Source organism: Pteropus alecto, unplaced genomic scaffold, assembly GCF_000325575.1.
Source record: "Pteropus alecto unplaced genomic scaffold, ASM32557v1 scaffold145, whole genome shotgun sequence".
Classification (NCBI taxonomy): Eukaryota; Metazoa; Chordata; class Mammalia; order Chiroptera; family Pteropodidae; genus Pteropus; species Pteropus alecto.
Window position 1 is genome coordinate 458091 of NW_006436285.1, and position 18213 is coordinate 476303.

The window sequence follows — 18213 nt, forward strand, 5'->3', positions numbered from 1 at the left end:
TGCCTATAGCACCTGGTCTTCCTAGGTGGTCTCCCAGCCAAGTACAAACCAGGCCTGACCCTGCTTAGTTTCTGAGATCAGACAAATCAGGCATGTTCAGGGTAGCATGGCCATAGATTGTATTTGTTTTTACATATTAAGTAGGGCTGCTATATCTCCCGGTCTTAGTAGAGTGGCCTTATGTAGTAGGTGTCCTGTGCAGCCCAGTAGCTCAGTCTCCCTGATCACTTGAGCTAGTTGCTCCAGGTGCGAGTCTTGTGTAGATTGTGTGTCCTCTTATTCTAGTTGAGCCTTGGTTGCTGTTTGTAGACAGGAGGGATTGGATGATTGGTTTTGAGGACTGGCCTTTGAGGGGTTGACTCAACAGAGCAGGACTCACTTTAGCAGTGCTCAGGTGTCTGTTGAGTTTGCCCTTTTGGTTTGTTGTCTGCAGAAGGATCTGTTGGTGCTCCAGCATGGTCCAAAGCTGGCCATTGGGTGTTCAGACCTTACAGCCTTCTGGGAAAAGCCCCTCCACAAGCCAAGTTAGCCGCCAGCTGTGCCCTGCCTTGAGGCCCCTGGCATGAGTCACAAAGTTATCTGCAAAAGTTACCACCTGTGCTGAGCTTGGAGGTGCCTGGGAGAGGGCAAGCCATGAACTGGGGATGGCTGCCAGCAGTGCTGGGCTTGGGGATGCTAAGCAAGAGGTATAGGGCACTCCAAAGTCAGATGCTGCTTTTTTGGGTTTTGTGAACCTTTGAGAGTTTTTAGGAAAGTTTGCGGCATGAGCCAAAATAGAACATTTATATGGAAAAACTACTGGAAGTGACTTTTGTTGGCCCATTGGCCCATAAATTGGGTAGGGCAGAGTCTCAGGGAATCACCAGGGCAAAGCAAATGTTTTTAGTTAGATTGATGGAGACTCAGATATGGCGCAGGTCTGCATTCTGTGTGAGAGGAAGGCTCAACAAAGGAGCAGAGGCTCTGCCAGCACTTCTGTCTGGTGAATGCTGGCCCTCCAGCCTTCACCCTGATGCCAGGCAATTCAGTTCCTCCTCTAGCAAGTTGCTGCCCCAGTTGCTGGAGCTCCAAGCAAGTGAGTCCATCAGTGAGTAAATCCCTACACAAACTCTTTAAGAGGGGTGCCTGGGACTTGAGCCACCCTCCATCTCTCACACAGCAACTTTTGGTTTTCACAGCCAGGAACCCTGGACTAGGGAGCCTAGTGTTGGGCTGGGATCCCTCACTCTTTAGGGGGGACCTCCCCAGCTGAGATATCCCTCTAGATTTTTAACTGCCACACATGGGTGTCAGACCATCGCTGTTCTGTGTCTCTGCCCCTCTTACCAGTCTTGACATGGCTTCTTCTGTACATCCTTAGTTGTAGGACTTCAGGTAATTCTTAATGATGGTTTTTCTGTAGTTTAGTTGTAATTCTGATGTGGTCCCAATAGGAGGCAAGCACAGAGTCTCCCTACTCCCCCATCTTGCTTTCTTCTTGAATCCTACTTTCTCCTGCTTCTTCATCTTCATCTGTCATCCTTCTCCTCAGTCTTCTTTTTTGGCTCTTCAGGCACTTTTTAAAAAATATTTCTGATATTTTTTATTTCTTCGAAATTACTGTTTATTAGGAGTGACTGAAATAAAAATATAATTGAATCCCATTATTAACACGATCATCATTTTCAGTCAGTAAATGTTGCCACTGATAAATACACAGTCAACAATCTGTCAACAATGCTCAAAATATGTTAGATAATACAACATGCCTGTTTATAGGGGGAAAAAGAGTAGTAAATAACTTATGAGAACTTCATGATTTCATCGTACAAGACAAGCACAAAAGTACCACCCATGTCTCTGAGAACATTGGACCATGCACCCTTGAGAAAAGCTTTGCCTCCTTCATCATGAGTAATCTTCCTCCAGTAGTTGATCATACCTGTGTACATGATATCAGTTCCTTTGCACCCTGACTGCATCATCATGTTTAACACAAACAGTGTTAAATGGATAGGAAGTTAACCCAGCCACTGCCGTGATGGACTGTGTAATCATCCAGCTGATGAAAATGTGAGTATTCTTCGAATCTGGAAGTATTCCCTTTGCAATGTCATAGATACTGAAGTAGGCAGCTTGGTAGATGATAATACCCTGCACATACACATTAAAGCCTTGGTACAGGCCTTTATTTCCATCAGATTTGTAAATCTTAACCAGGCAGTCACCAAGGACTTTGAATTCCCTTTCAGCTCCAGTTTTCCCGCATCAGCTGCTAGATGGGTATGAGAAAAATCAAGGATACACAAAACACAAGGAGGTAGCCTCGGCTGCACCACCTGATGCCAGATTCCCTGCGAAGTAGCACTGGAACTGGGTTCTCCTGCATCACCCAGGAAGATCTAATTGTATTTATCTTTGAAGTCAAAGTTGAGAACCTGGGTGGGGAAGTATCTGATAACATTGGCCAAGTTACTACATCAGAAGAACAGGGCTCCTGCTCCTTGGGGATATGAACCACACAGTCTATAATGTCCTTATATTGCTTATCAGTAGCGATTTGCTTGCTGGTGTGCTGCACCTGCAGCAGCAGATTGACCAGCTTCATGGGCACTAACGCCATCTTGGAGATGGCCGTGGCCACTCTGCCTGCCAGGAAGTCCTTGGCAAAGGACACAGCAGCACCTGTCATGCTGAAAGGGAAAAGGAGGCTGGCAACCGCGGGACTAGGCTAGGAACCAGCTAGAATTCAGAGGCTCTGGGCTCCTCAGGCACTTTTGACTCAAAAATTTTCCAACTGAATTTATCAGTTTTTGTCCACACCAGTCTTCCTCCCTGCCTTTCTTACTTTGGTAAAGAGTGTCACTACCCGACTAGTCTCTCAAACCAGAAACCTAAGCACCATCCTCAGATGTTTCCTCATTACCCACATCTACTTTAGTCAATGTGTGCCACTGAAATCTGTTGGCTTTGTTCCTGCCCATCACAGCCAACTAGTCTCCCAACATCAAGACTTGTGTGTCTTGAGATTGCTGGTCAAGATGACAGAGTAGGTAAATGCTTTGCTTGCATTCTCTTATGACCACATCAAAATTACAACTAAACTACAGAACAACCATCATTAAGAATCATATGAAGTCTATACAGAAGTCCTATAACTAAAGATATACAGAAGAAGCTATGTTGAGACTGGAAATGTAAAAGAAATACTGTATATTTCTGAAAATGGGCACTAGTGCTTTCTACAAGATGAGCACCTGTGATTCTGAACGTAATTCCTTGGGCTATAGAGGGCCCATGACTGGTTAAAGGACAAACAATACACAGGGTTATACAGTGCCCTGAGCATTTTTCTCCTGTCTGTGGACTAAAATTAATGAGTAAAAAAGCATTTCCTTGGCTAATATGTTATTGACTAGTTTCTCAAAGGTAAAAAAATAAAAAGACTTGTATGTCTTCAATTTATGATACGAATAAATTATGACATGAATCCCTTTGTATTATATTTATTCATATATGTAACAATCTGGCAACACTGTTCACTGAAGTATCCCCAACATCTAGCCCAGCACCTGAGCATTCAAAAACACAGGATATGCCTTAATGTTGGTGTCATGTGTATTCTTATTGTTTAAATATACCAGCATGGAACACCACCTCCTTTGCTATCACCCTGAGGTAAACCACCATCATGTCTTGCCTGAATTACTGCAGATCTTTCTAACTAGTCTTTCTGCTACTACCCTGGGTGCCTCCTGCCCGCTCTCTCCAACACCCAGTCTGCAGCCAAAGTGATCCTGCTAAACATAAGTCAAATTAAAATCCTTCAGTGGTTTCACACCTCACATTGAGTAAAATCCACATGGCCTGCATGATCTGCTCCCCTCATCCCCACTAAGGGTGCAGACTTTGGAGCCATACTACCTGGTTTCAAATCCTGGCTCTATCATTTACCAGCTATGTGACCTAGGGCAAGGGAATTAACCTTTCTGTACTTCAGTTGCCTCATGTACAAAATAGAGATAATAGTATCTACTGAATAGGGTTGTTGCGAGAAGTAAATGAATTAATGTGGTGAAGTACCTAGAACAGTGTCTGGTACATGATGTGTACTACTTCAGATTTTGTTAAATAAACAAAAATCTCCTGTCATTATCCTCCTCGTCTGCTCCTCTCCAGCCATTCTGGCCTCCTTGTTGTTTCTCAAATGTAGTTCTGTCTCAGGATCTTTGTACTTACTGTTCCCTCTGCCTGGAACACTCTTCTCTCAGATACCCCCATAGCTTGCTCCCCATCTTCTTGTAGGTCTCTGCCTCCATGCCACTTTATCAGGGAGGGCTACTTTGACTGATCACAACCCTTTATAAAATAGCAACACTCTGTCACTCTCTGTCCCTTTACCCTTCTTTATTTTTCCTTCATAGCCCTTATCAACATTTAATATACATTTATGTGTTTATTTTCCTACTTCCCCAACAAGAATGTAAATTCCGAGGGGACAAGAACTCTGTGTGCCTTATTTACTGTTATAACCCCAGCACATAGAACAGTGTCTAGCATATAATATTTGCCCAATAGATATTTATTGAATTAATGAATAAAAGACAAAAATGAGAGAATAAAGATCATGATCTCTCTGCCAAGATAACATGGCAATAAAAATGTAAGTAATATCTGGATAAAGGTAAGAAAATTCTAACAGTATAGAAAGGAAAAAAAAAGAGAGAAATAAAAGTCTCTTCCCCCTATATGCATCTGTTTCCCTAAAGGTAACCATAACTGTGTATTTTCAATTTCATTCACCAATAAATGTATTGGTTACTTGCTATGTGTGCAGGAAAATGTTGGAGGTCTGAGGTGCTGAGGGCTTAAAAATGAAGAGCCTTTACCTTCTAAGATCTCACAGTCTTTCTTGGGGGAAGAATATAAAAGAGTTGTGATGTGCTGCAGAGTTCTGAAGTGGGAACCATCACTGTGGGCTGGCAAGGTCAGGAAAGGTTTCCTGCACGAGAGATGCCTTGATGGAAGTTTGGAGCTTGGGCAGGTTTCATTCAGAGTGAGGAGAGTGGCCCAGGGGTATTAGGCTCCCTTAGCAGAGGTGTCCAGGTTGAATAATGAAAGAGGTCCTCGAGGGAATGAGTAGAAATGGAGCCTGGCTGAAGTTAAGGCTTCATGTTGGGGATCGGTGGGAGGAAAGGCTCTATAATAGAGGTTGGGGCAGTTATAAGAGTACTGAAAGAGCTAGGAGGCATGCAATAATGTCTCAGAACTGAACTATGACTAGAAGAGATGCATTTTATAGACACTGCAGTAGAACAATTATTAGGGCTTGGGGTTGGATAGATATCTTTAGGTGAATAATAGCGAAGACTGAAATATGACACCCCTGTTTTTGAACCAGGGAAGCTGGGAAAAATGGTGATAACATTGCTGAAATAGGGAAGTCAGGAAGGAAAGCTGTTTTTGAATGTGGTGTGGTAGTGGGAAGTGGAGAGATGGATTTGGTTAGACATGTTGTTCAGCCTTTCCCTGAATATGGGGATTGCCTTTGGCTTCCTTAACATTGCATGCAGAACACGGAACTGAGCCCTGCATCCAGTAGGTACTAAATGAATGTTATTGGTGATCACTAATAGTCACCTTAGATGGCAAACCCTAGTCCTGCTCTCAGACGTTAAGTTCAAGGGGTCTTCTGGATTCCCACCTCCTTTCCACTCAGCCTTATGTAAGTCTCTAGGCCTCATCTTACCTACCAATTTCTAACAATTGCAAGCACATCCATTGAGATGTCCCAAATTGGGATAGTTTTCAGCTCTCCTAGCTTCAGAAAATCTCTGTTGAACCCACCAGCTGCACAATAGTAGTCTTATTATATTCTCCTCAACCTAAATTGTCCTTCCTTTTGATTGGTCTTACTCTCCTCTTTTGCTTCAGCTTCCTTTTGAACTCTGATGATCAAAGCCCAGGTGTAGCCTCAATTCTGTCATTTCACGATGGCCTGAAAAATCCAACCAGATGATGCTGCATGTTAGTTTACCACTTTGCAGTGGCTACTTCTATCCTACAACTAAGCAACCTAAGATTCCTAGGAATAGATAAAATCCATATGCAATCTGTCACTGTTTAGTTTTCATTGCCAAGATAATTCTACAAAGTTAATGAATAGCTGGGTTAGAGTAGGGGAAGGGCAGAGAATGAATGAAGAGAAACTGTCATTGGTGAGCAGCAGCCTCTGTTCTGCTTCTTGGCAGGACATTGGGTACATGATGAGCCCTTGAAGGTGCAGTTGTCATCATCACCATTGTCATTTATAAAAGGGCCTAAAGCTAAGCCTACACAGAGAACTACAAAGCTCTGGACCTTCACTTTTAGACCATGCATGGGCTGAGACTAGGTCATGATGTGGACACATGCAAGATGGATTCAAATCTTCAAAATGACTTAAATCATACATTATATGCCACCATTTCTTCTACGGGTTCCTGATTATTTCCGGAGTGATATCTATCAAGCAACTATGTCTTGTCTCCTCGAGGATATTAGCTCCTCGAGGGCAGAGAACCCAACCTTACACTCCTGTCTACAGACTTGCTGTACAGGACAAATATAGATGCTCGGTAAGGACTGATCAAATCAACCAGATCTGTTGCGTAGAGGCAGAGTACCTTTCAAGCTAATTAACTCCTTTGAATCTCAGTTTCTTCCTCTATAAAATGGGGATGATAATTATAGACTTTACTGGTTTGTTGTGAGGGTGCAGGGGCAATACATGCAAATTGCTTAGCACATAACCTAGCATGATCTGCTCAATTGCTAGGTATTAATTTAACAATATTAATTACTGCCTCTTGCTTAGGTAGGAGGGAAGCTATGGAAAAGGGTGAGTGTAGAAGCTCTCACACAAATCTGGGTACTCATATCTATAGAGGCCGAATGTTCAGTTGTCTATGCATTCAAATTTGAGGGGAAAAAAAAAGATTTACCCTCTCACACATGTTCTTCACTTTTCTGCTGTAGGTCCTGAACACGGATGCTTTGATGGGTGTGTGCGTGAGCGAGTGGCTGGGAGTGAAAGTCCGAGTGAGTATCTGCACTCGGAGAGAAGGCTGAGACTTAAGTCGCCATATCAGGCCCCCGTTTCGGTCTTCATTTAGCAAACATTTATAGCTAACCCAATCAATGCCAGGCGTCGTCTAGGAGCTGGGGGTCTTGTAGTAGACCAGGCTCGCACCGTTGCCCCATTCCACAGAGTGGAAGCAAAGGTACCAGAGAAAATTCTCCGTAAGAGACAACCATACTAAAGAATAAAGCCGCCACCGGAGCTAGTGCGTAGACATTGTGCGCCCGCACAGCCTGAGCTCCGCGGAAGCCAATGGGCGCGCGACCCCGGGGACGCGCATGCGCAGTGCAGCCTCGCCCGGAAGTCGATCCCTCGGTGCTGAGCGCAAACTCGCAGGGATGAAGTAAGGCCTCAGCTTCTTTCCCGGGAGTGGGGGGGTTGAAGGCGGACCTCAGGGATGACCCACTAGGGCTGGGGTGGTAGAGCGCTTACCACGCTGAGGGGCGGCTCGGAGACTAGAAAACTAGTCCCCTAGTTTTGATCTCCCTTACGCGAGACCAGGCCTCACTTAACCGCTTTTCCGTCCTCTGTGCAGCCCTTTAACTAAAGTGAAGCTGATCAATGAGCTGAATGAGCGTGAGGTCCAGCTTGGGGTAGCGGATAAGGTGTCCTGGCACTCTGAGTACAAAGACAGCGCCTGGATCTTCCTGGGTGAGGTCCACGTCTTTCTTCCGTCCTTCTCCCGCTGTGCTCTTTCTCTCCTGGCCTGCTTCTTAACATTTCAGCGCTTCCACCCCTCATTCTTCCCAGCATTCATCACCCACTTTTGATTCTTTCTGCTGTCTGCCCATAAATCTGTTTTCCATATTTCTTTTCTCACCGATGTCTAGTTTGCTCTCTCTGCCACATCAGTGTTCTGGTAGTTACTGTCTGCCATTCACTGTACTAAGAGTCTTGCTACTTTGTTTCTCAGACCATTATTATTATTTTATAATTAAAAGTGCTTTTTCTTTCAATCACAGTTGACATACAATATATGAGTTTAAGGTGCACAACATAGTGATTAGGCATTCATATAACTTAGGAAGAGGACACCTGGGTAAGTCTAGTACCCATGTGACACCGTACATAGTTATTACAATATCGTTAACTATATTCCCTGTGCTGTACTTTACATCCATGTGACTGTTTTTATAACCGGCAATTTATACGCCTTAATCCCTTCCCCTTTTTCACTCATCCCCTTAACCCCCTCTCATGTGGCAACCATCAAAATGTTCTCTGTATCTATGAGTTAGTTTCTGTTTTGTTTGTCCATTTATTTTGTTTTTTAGATGCCACATATAAGCGAAATTATATAGTATTTGTCTTTCTCTGTCTCAGACCATTATCATCATTCCCCTGACCCCCATTACGCAGCTGAGAAAACTGAGGCACTGAGAAGTTAATGAACTTATTAAGGTCACATAGCTTGTAAGTGGAACAGCCAGAACTATGGGATTCTAGAACTCATGGTCTTAGCCACTATCCCATATTACTGCTAATTCCTCCCCAGCCCAATCTCCTTCCTTCAGAATTCATTTTTTCTCATCTGATTAGCTGCTGCCTTCTGTCCATGGCCATATTACTATCTCTATATTCACTGTGATACATCCAGTAATTTGACAATTAGTTCAAAGAGGCTATTGCACCAGACATGGTGCTGAGCACTTTATATTGTCATTTTATTTAATTCTTATAACAATTCTGTGAGGTAAGTAATAATACCCCATTTTACAGATGAGGAAGGAAACATTTTCAGGGGAATTTATTTCCAATAAATGCTTAACAGTTGTCTTTATTGTCCTTAGTCTGTGTGAGGCGGGGTTAATATTTGCATATTTAAAGTGATTTTGGATCTTAGCTGTAAATTTGTGAGTAAAGAGCAGATGAGTTGAAAATATGTTTGTGGAAGCAAAGTTTTGTGCTGAAAATGATCTGCTTTGTCCATAAGAGTTTAGATAGGAGGGGGATTAGTGTGGTTAGTGGTGACCTCGACCTTTCCACTCACAGTTAGTACTCTTTTTACTGTACTATTGCTTTACTGTATATATACTTCTATCACTGCATCAGGCTGTGTGTGAGTTCTCTGAGGGCGGGCCCCGTGGCTTACTCTTTGCACCTTCCAGTGCCTGGCATTTAATAGACAGTTGGTAAATGTTTGTTGAACTGAAATGTGATATTTTCTTCTAGGTGGGCTTCCTTATGAACTGACTGAAGGGGACATCATTTGTGTGTTCTCACAGTAAGTCCTCTTTCATTTCCTGCCTTCTGGGTCATCAGAGTAGTTTGCTTCCGTAATGCATTTTGTGGCATCACAAAAGCCATTTTATTTTAGGCTGACTGGCCTGCCTTCATGAGGAGAGCTGGAGCTCCTGTTCTAGTCTAGGTCATGGTTCTAGAACTCTCCCAATGTGAAAAATCCAAGAATTTGGATGATTTAAGAGGCTGTCTTGGGCATTCTGGTCTATTTTTACTGCTTTTTCACTGGGTCTTGTTCAGTGTGGGCCTATTCTGGAACAGACTGGAACTCCCAGGAAGACCTATATTGGCCTATCTCCTCAGGCTCCAGAAACTAGGGATAACTCATAGGACCCTTCTGGGCCCACACTTCTGTCGCCTTATAGACTTAGGGCAAAGCACAGAGGAACTGGTGAAAAAAGTAAAAGGTTTAGGCAGTAGTTTGCTTTTTTTGCTTCTAGATAGTATAAGGTTGATGAGCAGAGCCAATCTCTTTACTCAGATGGTGAGACTCACAGGCTGATGAGGAACAAGGATGAATAGGAGAACTTTATATTTTTCATTCTATAAGATGATAGTAGCAGCACTGGGTGGGAGAGGGTTTTGGCAGCTCACAGTGGTAGTGGCAGCTGGTGGGAGAGGGGCTGGGCACAACCAGAGAGCTACACAGAGTGATTAGACATTCCATAGGGCCAGAGGACTTTGGCAGCACCACAGGAGCAGAGGGCCATGGCTTCTGGGTTGTGTAGCCCTCAGGGGCAGAGGACTGTTGCAGAAAAGTTGGACAGCATGTATAGGCAGAGGACCATGGGAATCGGGCTTTAGCAAGTAAAACAGCACACCTTGGCAGAGGCAATGCCATGGCAGGGGGTGGTTGGGATCATCCCATAGGCAGAGGGCCCTGGCAGAGTGGTTGGCCAGCATATAGGGCAGAAGGCTATGGGAAAGAAATTGGGCAATGCATAAGAGAGGGCCATAGTAGAGGGCCTGGGTAGCCCACACAGTCAGAGGGCCCTGGCAGGGACAGAGGCTGCATCCTCCAACTTTTGGGCTTCCAGAAGTTCACAGCAGGTGCAGCTTATAATTTTCACCCCTACAAGGTACTCTGCCTGATCCAGCCTTACATCTAGGAGCTGTTTTTGTCTTAATTAGCATTGAGTGATGATCAGCTGGTATGTGTGTTTATTCTAATTCTCTATTATGGCTACCCATATTGCTCTACATGAAGCTACTGATAATTGGCTTTTATTTTCTGATTATCAAAGTACTGTATAGTTATTATAGAATATTTGGCGAAAAAAGATATAAAAAAGAAAATAGAATGTACTTAAAGGAGAAACTAACAATTTTGTGTATTTCTTTATCATAAAAATGTTGGGCATTATTTCCAGTATTTTGCTGTTACAAATTAGACTGCAATGTACATTGCAATCTCTACATCTTTGTATGCATTCTTGATGGTTTCCTTGGTAAAATTACTGGATCAATATGTTAGCATTTTAAAGATGTTTTATTGCCAAATTACTCTCTGAAAAGGTTGTATCAATTTCAGCTCTCATTGGAGTGCACATTTTTCTGAATCCTAATTGGCAGTGGTTATGTTAAAAAATATTTGCCCATGCTTCTCATTATTATTTTACATTGCATTTATTTCATCATCAATGAAGTGAAACATCTTTTCATAGATTTATAGGCCATTATTATTTCTTTTTCATTGTCAATTGTCTACCCTTGCCTATTTTTTTCTATCGGTGTGTTCCTCATTTTCTTATTGATTTTACAAGAGCCCTCATGTAGTAAGGATATTAACACTTTGTTATAACACTTTGCCATGTATTGCATTACTATGGACTTTTTTTTATTTGATATGTTATACTACATGGTAATCATTATTTCTTTTTTTAATTTTGTTTTTTAAAAAATTATTATATATTTTTTATTATGGTGACATTGGTTAACGAAATCCAGTAAGTTTCAAGTGTACAATTTAATAATAAAGTGTATATATATTGCATTGTGTGTTCATCACTCATAGTTAGATTTCTTTATCACCACGTATTTGACAGTTTTTACCCAATCTACTTCCCACCACCCTCCCCGCTCCATCCTCTGGTAACCACTAGTTTATTGTCCATGTCCGTGAGTCTGTTTGTTTGTCATGTTCATTTGTTGCTTTTAGGTTTCTATCCCACATATAGGTGATATCTTGTGGTTTTGAACTTTTTCCGTCTGGCTTATTTCACTTAGCATGATTATCTCGAGGTCCATCCATGTTGTCGCAAATGGCAGTATTTCATCTCTTCTTATGGCTGAGTAATATTCCATTGTATATATGCACCACAGCTTCTTTAGCCAATAATCTATCATAGGACACTTCAATTGCTTCTATGTCCTGGCCACTGTGAATAATGTTGCTATGAACATCGGTGTGCAAATATTTTTTCAGGTATGGGTTTTCAAGTCTTTGGGGTAAATACCCAGTAGAGGGATTGCTGGTTCATATGGTAGATCAAGTTTTAGTTTTTGGAGGAAAGTCCATACTGTTTTCCATAGTGGCTGTACCAATTTGCAGTTGCAGTTCCACCAGCAGTGTATAAGGGTTCCTGTTTCTCCACATCTTCTCCAACATTTATTATTACTTGTCCTGTTGATAACAGTTATTCTAACAGGTGTGAGATGGTTTCTCATTGTGGTTTGGATTTGCATTTGCCTACTAGCTAGTGATGTGGAGCATCCTTTAGTATGTTTGTTGACTATTTGTATATCTCCTTGGGAGAAGTGTCTGTTCAGGTCCTCTGCCCATTTTTTAATTGGATTGTTTGCTTTTTTGCTGTTATTGAGTTGTATGAGTTCTTTGTATGTTTTGGATATTAGACCCTTATCAGAGGCATTGCTCGTCAAATACATTTTCCCATTCTGATGGTTGTCTCTTTAACTCGTTGATGGTTTCTTTTGCTGAGGAGAAGATTTTAGTTTGATGTAGTCCCATTCATTTATTTTTGCCTTTACTTCCCTTGCCTTTGAGGTCAAATTCATAAAATCCTCTTTAAGTCCATAAGTTTAGTTCCTATGTTTTCTTCTATGCAATGTATTGTTTCAGGTCTTATATTCAGATCCTTAATCCATTTTGAGTTAATTTTGGTGTGTGGTGAAAGACAATAGTCTAGTTTCATTCTTTTGCAGGTGGCTTTCCAGTTTTCCCAGCACCATTTATTGAAGAGGCTTTCCTTTCTCCACTGTATATTTTTGGCTTTTTTGCTGAAAATTATTTGCCCATATAAATGTGGGTTTACTTCTGGACTCTAGATTCTGTTCCGCTGGTCCGTATGTCTGTTTTTCTGTCAATACCATGTCATTTTGATTATTGTCACTTCGTAGTATAATTTGAAGTTGGGTAGAGTGATGCCTCTAAACTTGTTCTTTTTTCTCAGGATGGCTTTGGCAATTCAAAGTCTTTTGTGCTTTCATAAAAATCTCTTAATTTTTTGTTTTATTTCTGTAAAAAAAGCTTATGGGATTTTGATGAGGATTGCATTAAATCTGTATAATGCTTTAGGTAATAAATTCATTTAAACTATGTTGATTTTTCCAATCCAAGAACACGGAATATCTTTCCATTTCTTTGTATCTTCTTCAACTTCCTTTAATAGAGTCTTATAGTTTTTATTATACAGGTTCTTCACATGTTTTGTTAGCTTTATTCCTAGGTATTTTATTCTTTTTGTTATAATTACAAAAGGAATTATTTTTTCTATTTCTTTCTCTGACACTTAATTATTAGAGTATAGGAATGCTATGGATTTTTTTTTTATGCTATGGATTTTTGAACATTGATTTTGTATCCAGAAACTTTACTGTATTTGCTTACTGTTTCTAGTAGTGTTCTTATGGAGTCTTTAGGGTTTTCTATATAGAGAATCATGTCATATGCAAATAGTGAAAGTTTGACTTCTTCGTTACCTATTTGGATGCATTTTATATCTTTCTCTTGACTGACTGCACTCACTAGGACCTCCAATGTTATACTGAATAACAGTGTTGTTAGTGGACAGCCTTGTCTTGTTCCTAGTCTTACAGGGAAGGTTTTTAGCTTTTCACTATTAAGTATAATGTTGGCTGAGGGTTTGTCATGTATTGCCTTTATTATGTCAAGGTGCTTTCTTTCTATATCGATTTTGTTAACTGTTTCGATCATAAATGAATGTTCTATCTTATCAAAGACTTTCTCTGCATCGTTTGATATGATTCTTATTTTTTAATTTGTTTATGTGGTGTATCACAGTAATCGATTTTTGTATATTGAACCATCCCTGTGCCCCTGGAATGAAGCTCACTTGTTCATGGTGTATAATCTTTTTAATATGTTGGCGGATTTGGTTCACTAGTATCTTATTTAGGATTTTTGCATCTGTGTTCATTAGAGATCTCGGTCAATAGTTTTCTTTTTATGTGTTGTCTTTACCAGGTTTTGGTATTAGGGTAATATTGGCCTATGAAAATGAGTTAGGAACTATTGTCTCCTCTTCGATTTTTTGTTAGAGTTTGTGGAGAATAGGTATTAAATCTTCTTTGAATGTTAGTAGAATTCACTGGTCAAGCCATCTGGTCCTGGAATTTTACTTTTTGGTAGGTTTTTGATGATTGTTTCAATTTCCATACTGCTGATTGGTCTATTTAGATTTTCCAGTTCTTGATTCAGTCTAGGAAGGTTGTATATCTCTAAGTATTGGTCCATTTCTTCTAGGTTATTAAATTTTGTGTTATATACTTTTTCATAGCATTCTTGTATGATCCTTTGTATTTCTGCAGTGTCTGTTGTATTTTTTCTTCTTTCAACCCTATTTTTGTTTATTTGTGTCCTTTTTTGTTTCTTAGTCTTTCCAGGGGTTTGTCAATTTTATTATCCTTTTCAAAGAGCCAGCTCTTTGTGACATTTAATTTTTCTGTTTTTTTTTTTTTGTTGTTGTTGTTTTTAACTTCATTTAATTCTGCTCTAATTTTGATTATTTCTTTACTTCTGCTGATTTTAGGCTTCATTTGTTCTTCCTTTTCTATTTTTTTAAGATGAAGCGTTAGGTTGTTTATTTGGGTTTGTTCTTATTTTCTGAGATAGGCCTGTAATTTTGTGAACTTTCCTCTTATTACTGCTTTTGCTGTGTTCCAAAGTTTTGATATGTTGCACTGTCATTTTCATTTGTTTCCATGTATCGCTTGATCTCTCTTTTTATTTCTTCTCTTACCCAGTCATTCTTCAGTAGCATGTTGTTTAATCTTTATGTATTTTTGGTTCTTCCAGCATTCTTTTTACAGTTGATCTGTAGTTTCAAAGCATTATGATCAGAGAATATGGTTGGTATGATTTCAACCCTCATATATTTGTTGAGGCTATCTCTGTGTCCCAGTATGTGGTCGATCCTTGAGAATGTTCCATGTGCACTAGAGAAGAAATAACCAGCTGTTTTGGGATGAAAGGCTCTGTGAATGTCAATTAGTCCAGGTTTTCTAATATGTCATTTATGGATGGTATTTCTTTATTGATTTTCTGTTTGGATGATCTGTCCATGTCTGACAATGGAGTGTTTAGCTCCTCTACTACTATAGTGTTTTGGCCTGTTTCTCCCTTTAGTTCTGTTAGTAATTGCTTTACATATTTTGGGGCTCCCTGATTGGATATTAGATACAAATACATGTTATGTCTTCTTGGTGTATGATTCCTGATATCATTATGAAGTGTCCCTCAATATCGTTCTTTACCTTTTTATTTTGAAGTCTGTTTCGTCCAATATTAGTACCACTACTCCTGCTTTTTTGTGAATGCCATTTGCTTGAAATATCATTTTCTACCCTTTCACTTTGAATCTGTTTCTGTCTTTGGAACTGAGATGTGTGTCCTGGAGGCAGCATATGGTTGGGTTTTGCTTTTTGATCCAATCTGCAACTCTGTGCCTTTTTATTGGTAATTTTGGTCCGTTTACATTTAGGGTGATTATTGAAATATGAGGTTTTCCTATAACCATTTTATCTTTTGCTTTCTGGTACCTCGATGTTTCCATTGCTTCCTTGTCCTTATGTGTCTGTTTTTGTATTTTTGTTGAGTTTAATGGGTTTTCCCTCTGGTCCTTTTTGTTTTATGTTATATACTTCAGTTCTGAGTCTTTGGCGTGTGGTTACCATTATGAATATGTAAAGGATAGTTATATATACGGATATCCATTTTCCATAGTAAGGGTTGCACTCCTCTGCTTCTATCTGCCTGCCAGTCATTTTACTCATAGTTCTGTATTATTTTTTTGTCATTTTGTTTTAAGTGAGCTGGCCCCTTTTAGTATTTCCTGTAATGTAGGTCTAGTAGTAGAAAATTCTCTCAAATTTTGTAAGTCTGGAAAGGTCTTTATTTCTCTTTCATACCTAAAGGAGGGCTTTGCTGGATTCTTTATTCTTGGCTGATACTTTCTTTCATTTAATACTTTGAATATTTGATTCCACTCCTTTCTGGCTTGTATAGTTTGTGCTGAGACGTCCGACTGTAATTTAATGGGTTTTCCTTTATAAGGTACCGTTTTCTTTTCCCTGGCTGCCCTGAGAATTCTTTTTTGTCATTGATTTTTGATAATTTTAATACATTGTGTCTTGGCGAAGACCTTTTTGGGTTGTGATAATTGCATGTTCTGTTGATCTCTTGAACTGCAAGCTCTAGCTCATACCATAGATTTGAGAAATTCTTGTCAACTATTTGTCTCAAAATGCTTTCTAATCCCGGCTCGTTTTCTTCCCCTTCGTGAATGCCTATTATTCTTATGTTTCCTTTCCTGATGGTACCAGCTGATTCTTGTATTTCTCTTTCATTATTTTTCATCTTTCAAGTTCTCTCTTCTTCTTTCTCATTTATTTCTAGATCTGTCTTCGATATCACTGATCCTTTCCTCCATTTGGTCGACTCTATTTCCCAAGCTTGCTATTTCTTTTTTCATCTCTTTTAGTATGTTTTTCATCTCTAGAACTTCTATTGTTATTTTTGAGGGTTTCAATCCTCTTGCTAAAGAACTCATTCCGCTCATCTAGTTGCTTTTTCAATTCCTGAAATTGTTGATACGACTTGTTTCTGATCTCATTGAGTTTTTCAGAAGTACTATTTCTGAATTCTCTGTCATTTAAGTCACATATTTCTATGTCTGTAAGTTTATTTTCTGGAGATTTTTCTCTTTTTGAGATGCCTTGTCACCTTCATTGTTCATGGTGTTTAAAGGACTGTTTCTCCACCTGGACAATAATAGAAGTGTATTCTGCTTTTTTTTTTAGAAATAAGATTTATTATATTAAGGTCTCTCTTTAGCCTGTTGTAAAAAAGGCCTTTTTCCTTTGGTTTCCGATAGGTGGCATCTAAGCCTCTTGGATCCCTGCTATATATAAAGCCTTAATAATGCCTTTCTTTTCTTATAGATGTTTAATCATGCTTTGTACTCACAGTCTCAGACCCTGTCAGTGTTAACGATAGTTTTGGTAGTGTTTGTTCAGATTCCCCTGGGGTTCCATGGTGTCCGGTCTCGGAGGATATGGGGGAGGGGCCCTCTGGGTTGGGGTATGGGTGCTGCGGCTCATCCTCGGTTTTGCAACCATGGCTGGATAAAATCAACTGTTGTTTCTCTGCCATTCCTCTTCTCACTTTCTGCCTTGATGACTGGGCCCTGTCGTCGGCTGCATGGAGGTCACAGCTCTTTCAGGCAAGGCTGTTCAGGAAACTGGTCGCACCTTCTCCCCTCCCCCCGCTCCTACAGGGAGCTCCAGTGGCTGCAAGAGGCAGCTTCTTTATTTCTCCCAGCCCAGCACCTGAAACCTGGGGTTTTCACCTGTGGTAGCTCTTATGCAAAGATCCCATGCTCAGACGTGCCGGTGTGCTGTTTGGGTGTTTTTTGTTGAGTTTTAGATGTTCGGCTTATTGTTGTTTCAAGGGGAGAAATCTGGGATGTCTCTTCACTCTGCGATATTTCTCCAAACTCACTCTATTTTTTTTTTAAAGAATTTAATTAAAATATAGCTACCAGAGACTGGGCAAAATGGTTTAGATGATACAGGCTTTGTTTCTCTCCTGTTATGACTACATCAAAGTTGTGACAGAAATATGGAGCAAACAGCAAGTAGAGTCGCCTGGGATCTAGATGAACAGAAGCCCTACAACTTGGGATAGAAATAAGAAATCACCCTGCAATGGTAGGTGTGAGTACAGACATGAAGTTGCCCGGTCCACGCAGCTGAGTGAGACAGAAGCTATGGCAGCTGCAGACGCCTCTTAAAGGGTTGTGTTCATGAGCAGACTTTTGTGGTGAGGGACTTGCTTGCTGTGAGCACAAGTGCTGGGCAGACTGCTCAGTGGGTACTAGGGTCTTACAGGGGGGACACTGAATTATCAGAGTGAGGACCGGAGGCAAGGCTTTCTCCTGGGCAACAGTGCTGTGGTATCCATCGTTCCTCTGTTGAGTCCTCCCCACTCCCAGTTTGTGAACGCAGTATTGCCATAGCTGAGATGTCATCAGATTGGATAACAGAGGTCGCTCCGTCCAGAGGATTCCCTGAATCTCCACCTCCCCTACCTCGCAGCCCTACTCAAGCACATCCAGTTGTGTCTTTGGCCAGTCCTGTGACCCTTGCTGAGCAGCTGCAAGACTCACACTAGTGGCAGCTAATCTCGGTTTCTGGCATGGCTTCTTGAGGCAACTGTAAGCACAGCATCTGAGAATTGCTTGCTGAATCTTAACAGGTGGCCCAGAGGGACACAGGCTGGGGCTAAACTTGGCCTGCAGCTGAACTCTTTTCAGGATGCTAATAAAACCGGAAGACTTAGAAGCATTGCTTAGTACATAGAAACAGACACAGAAAGGCAGCCAAAATAGGACGAC

General features: G+C 40.8%; 1 protein-coding gene and 2 pseudogenes across 1 annotated transcript in view; 1 reads left to right on the forward strand and 2 right to left on the reverse strand.

The window, feature by feature from the left end:
• On the reverse strand, positions 1 to 118 carry LOC112480264 (annotated as a pseudogene).
• A 1663-nt stretch (positions 119 to 1781) lies between these two features.
• On the reverse strand, positions 1782 to 2671 carry LOC102891695 (annotated as a pseudogene).
• Positions 2672 to 7379: 4708 nt separating this feature from the next.
• Positions 7380 to 18213, forward strand: part of RBMX2 (RNA binding motif protein X-linked 2) — a 16918-nt gene continuing 6084 nt past the window's right edge. The window contains exons 1-3 of the mRNA XM_006912507.3: positions 7380 to 7442; positions 7635 to 7750; positions 9272 to 9323. Coding sequence (XP_006912569.2) covers positions 7438 to 7442; positions 7635 to 7750; positions 9272 to 9323 — 173 coding nt within the window. The 5' untranslated portion in view covers positions 7380 to 7437. The remainder of the gene's footprint in view (positions 7443 to 7634; positions 7751 to 9271; positions 9324 to 18213) is intronic.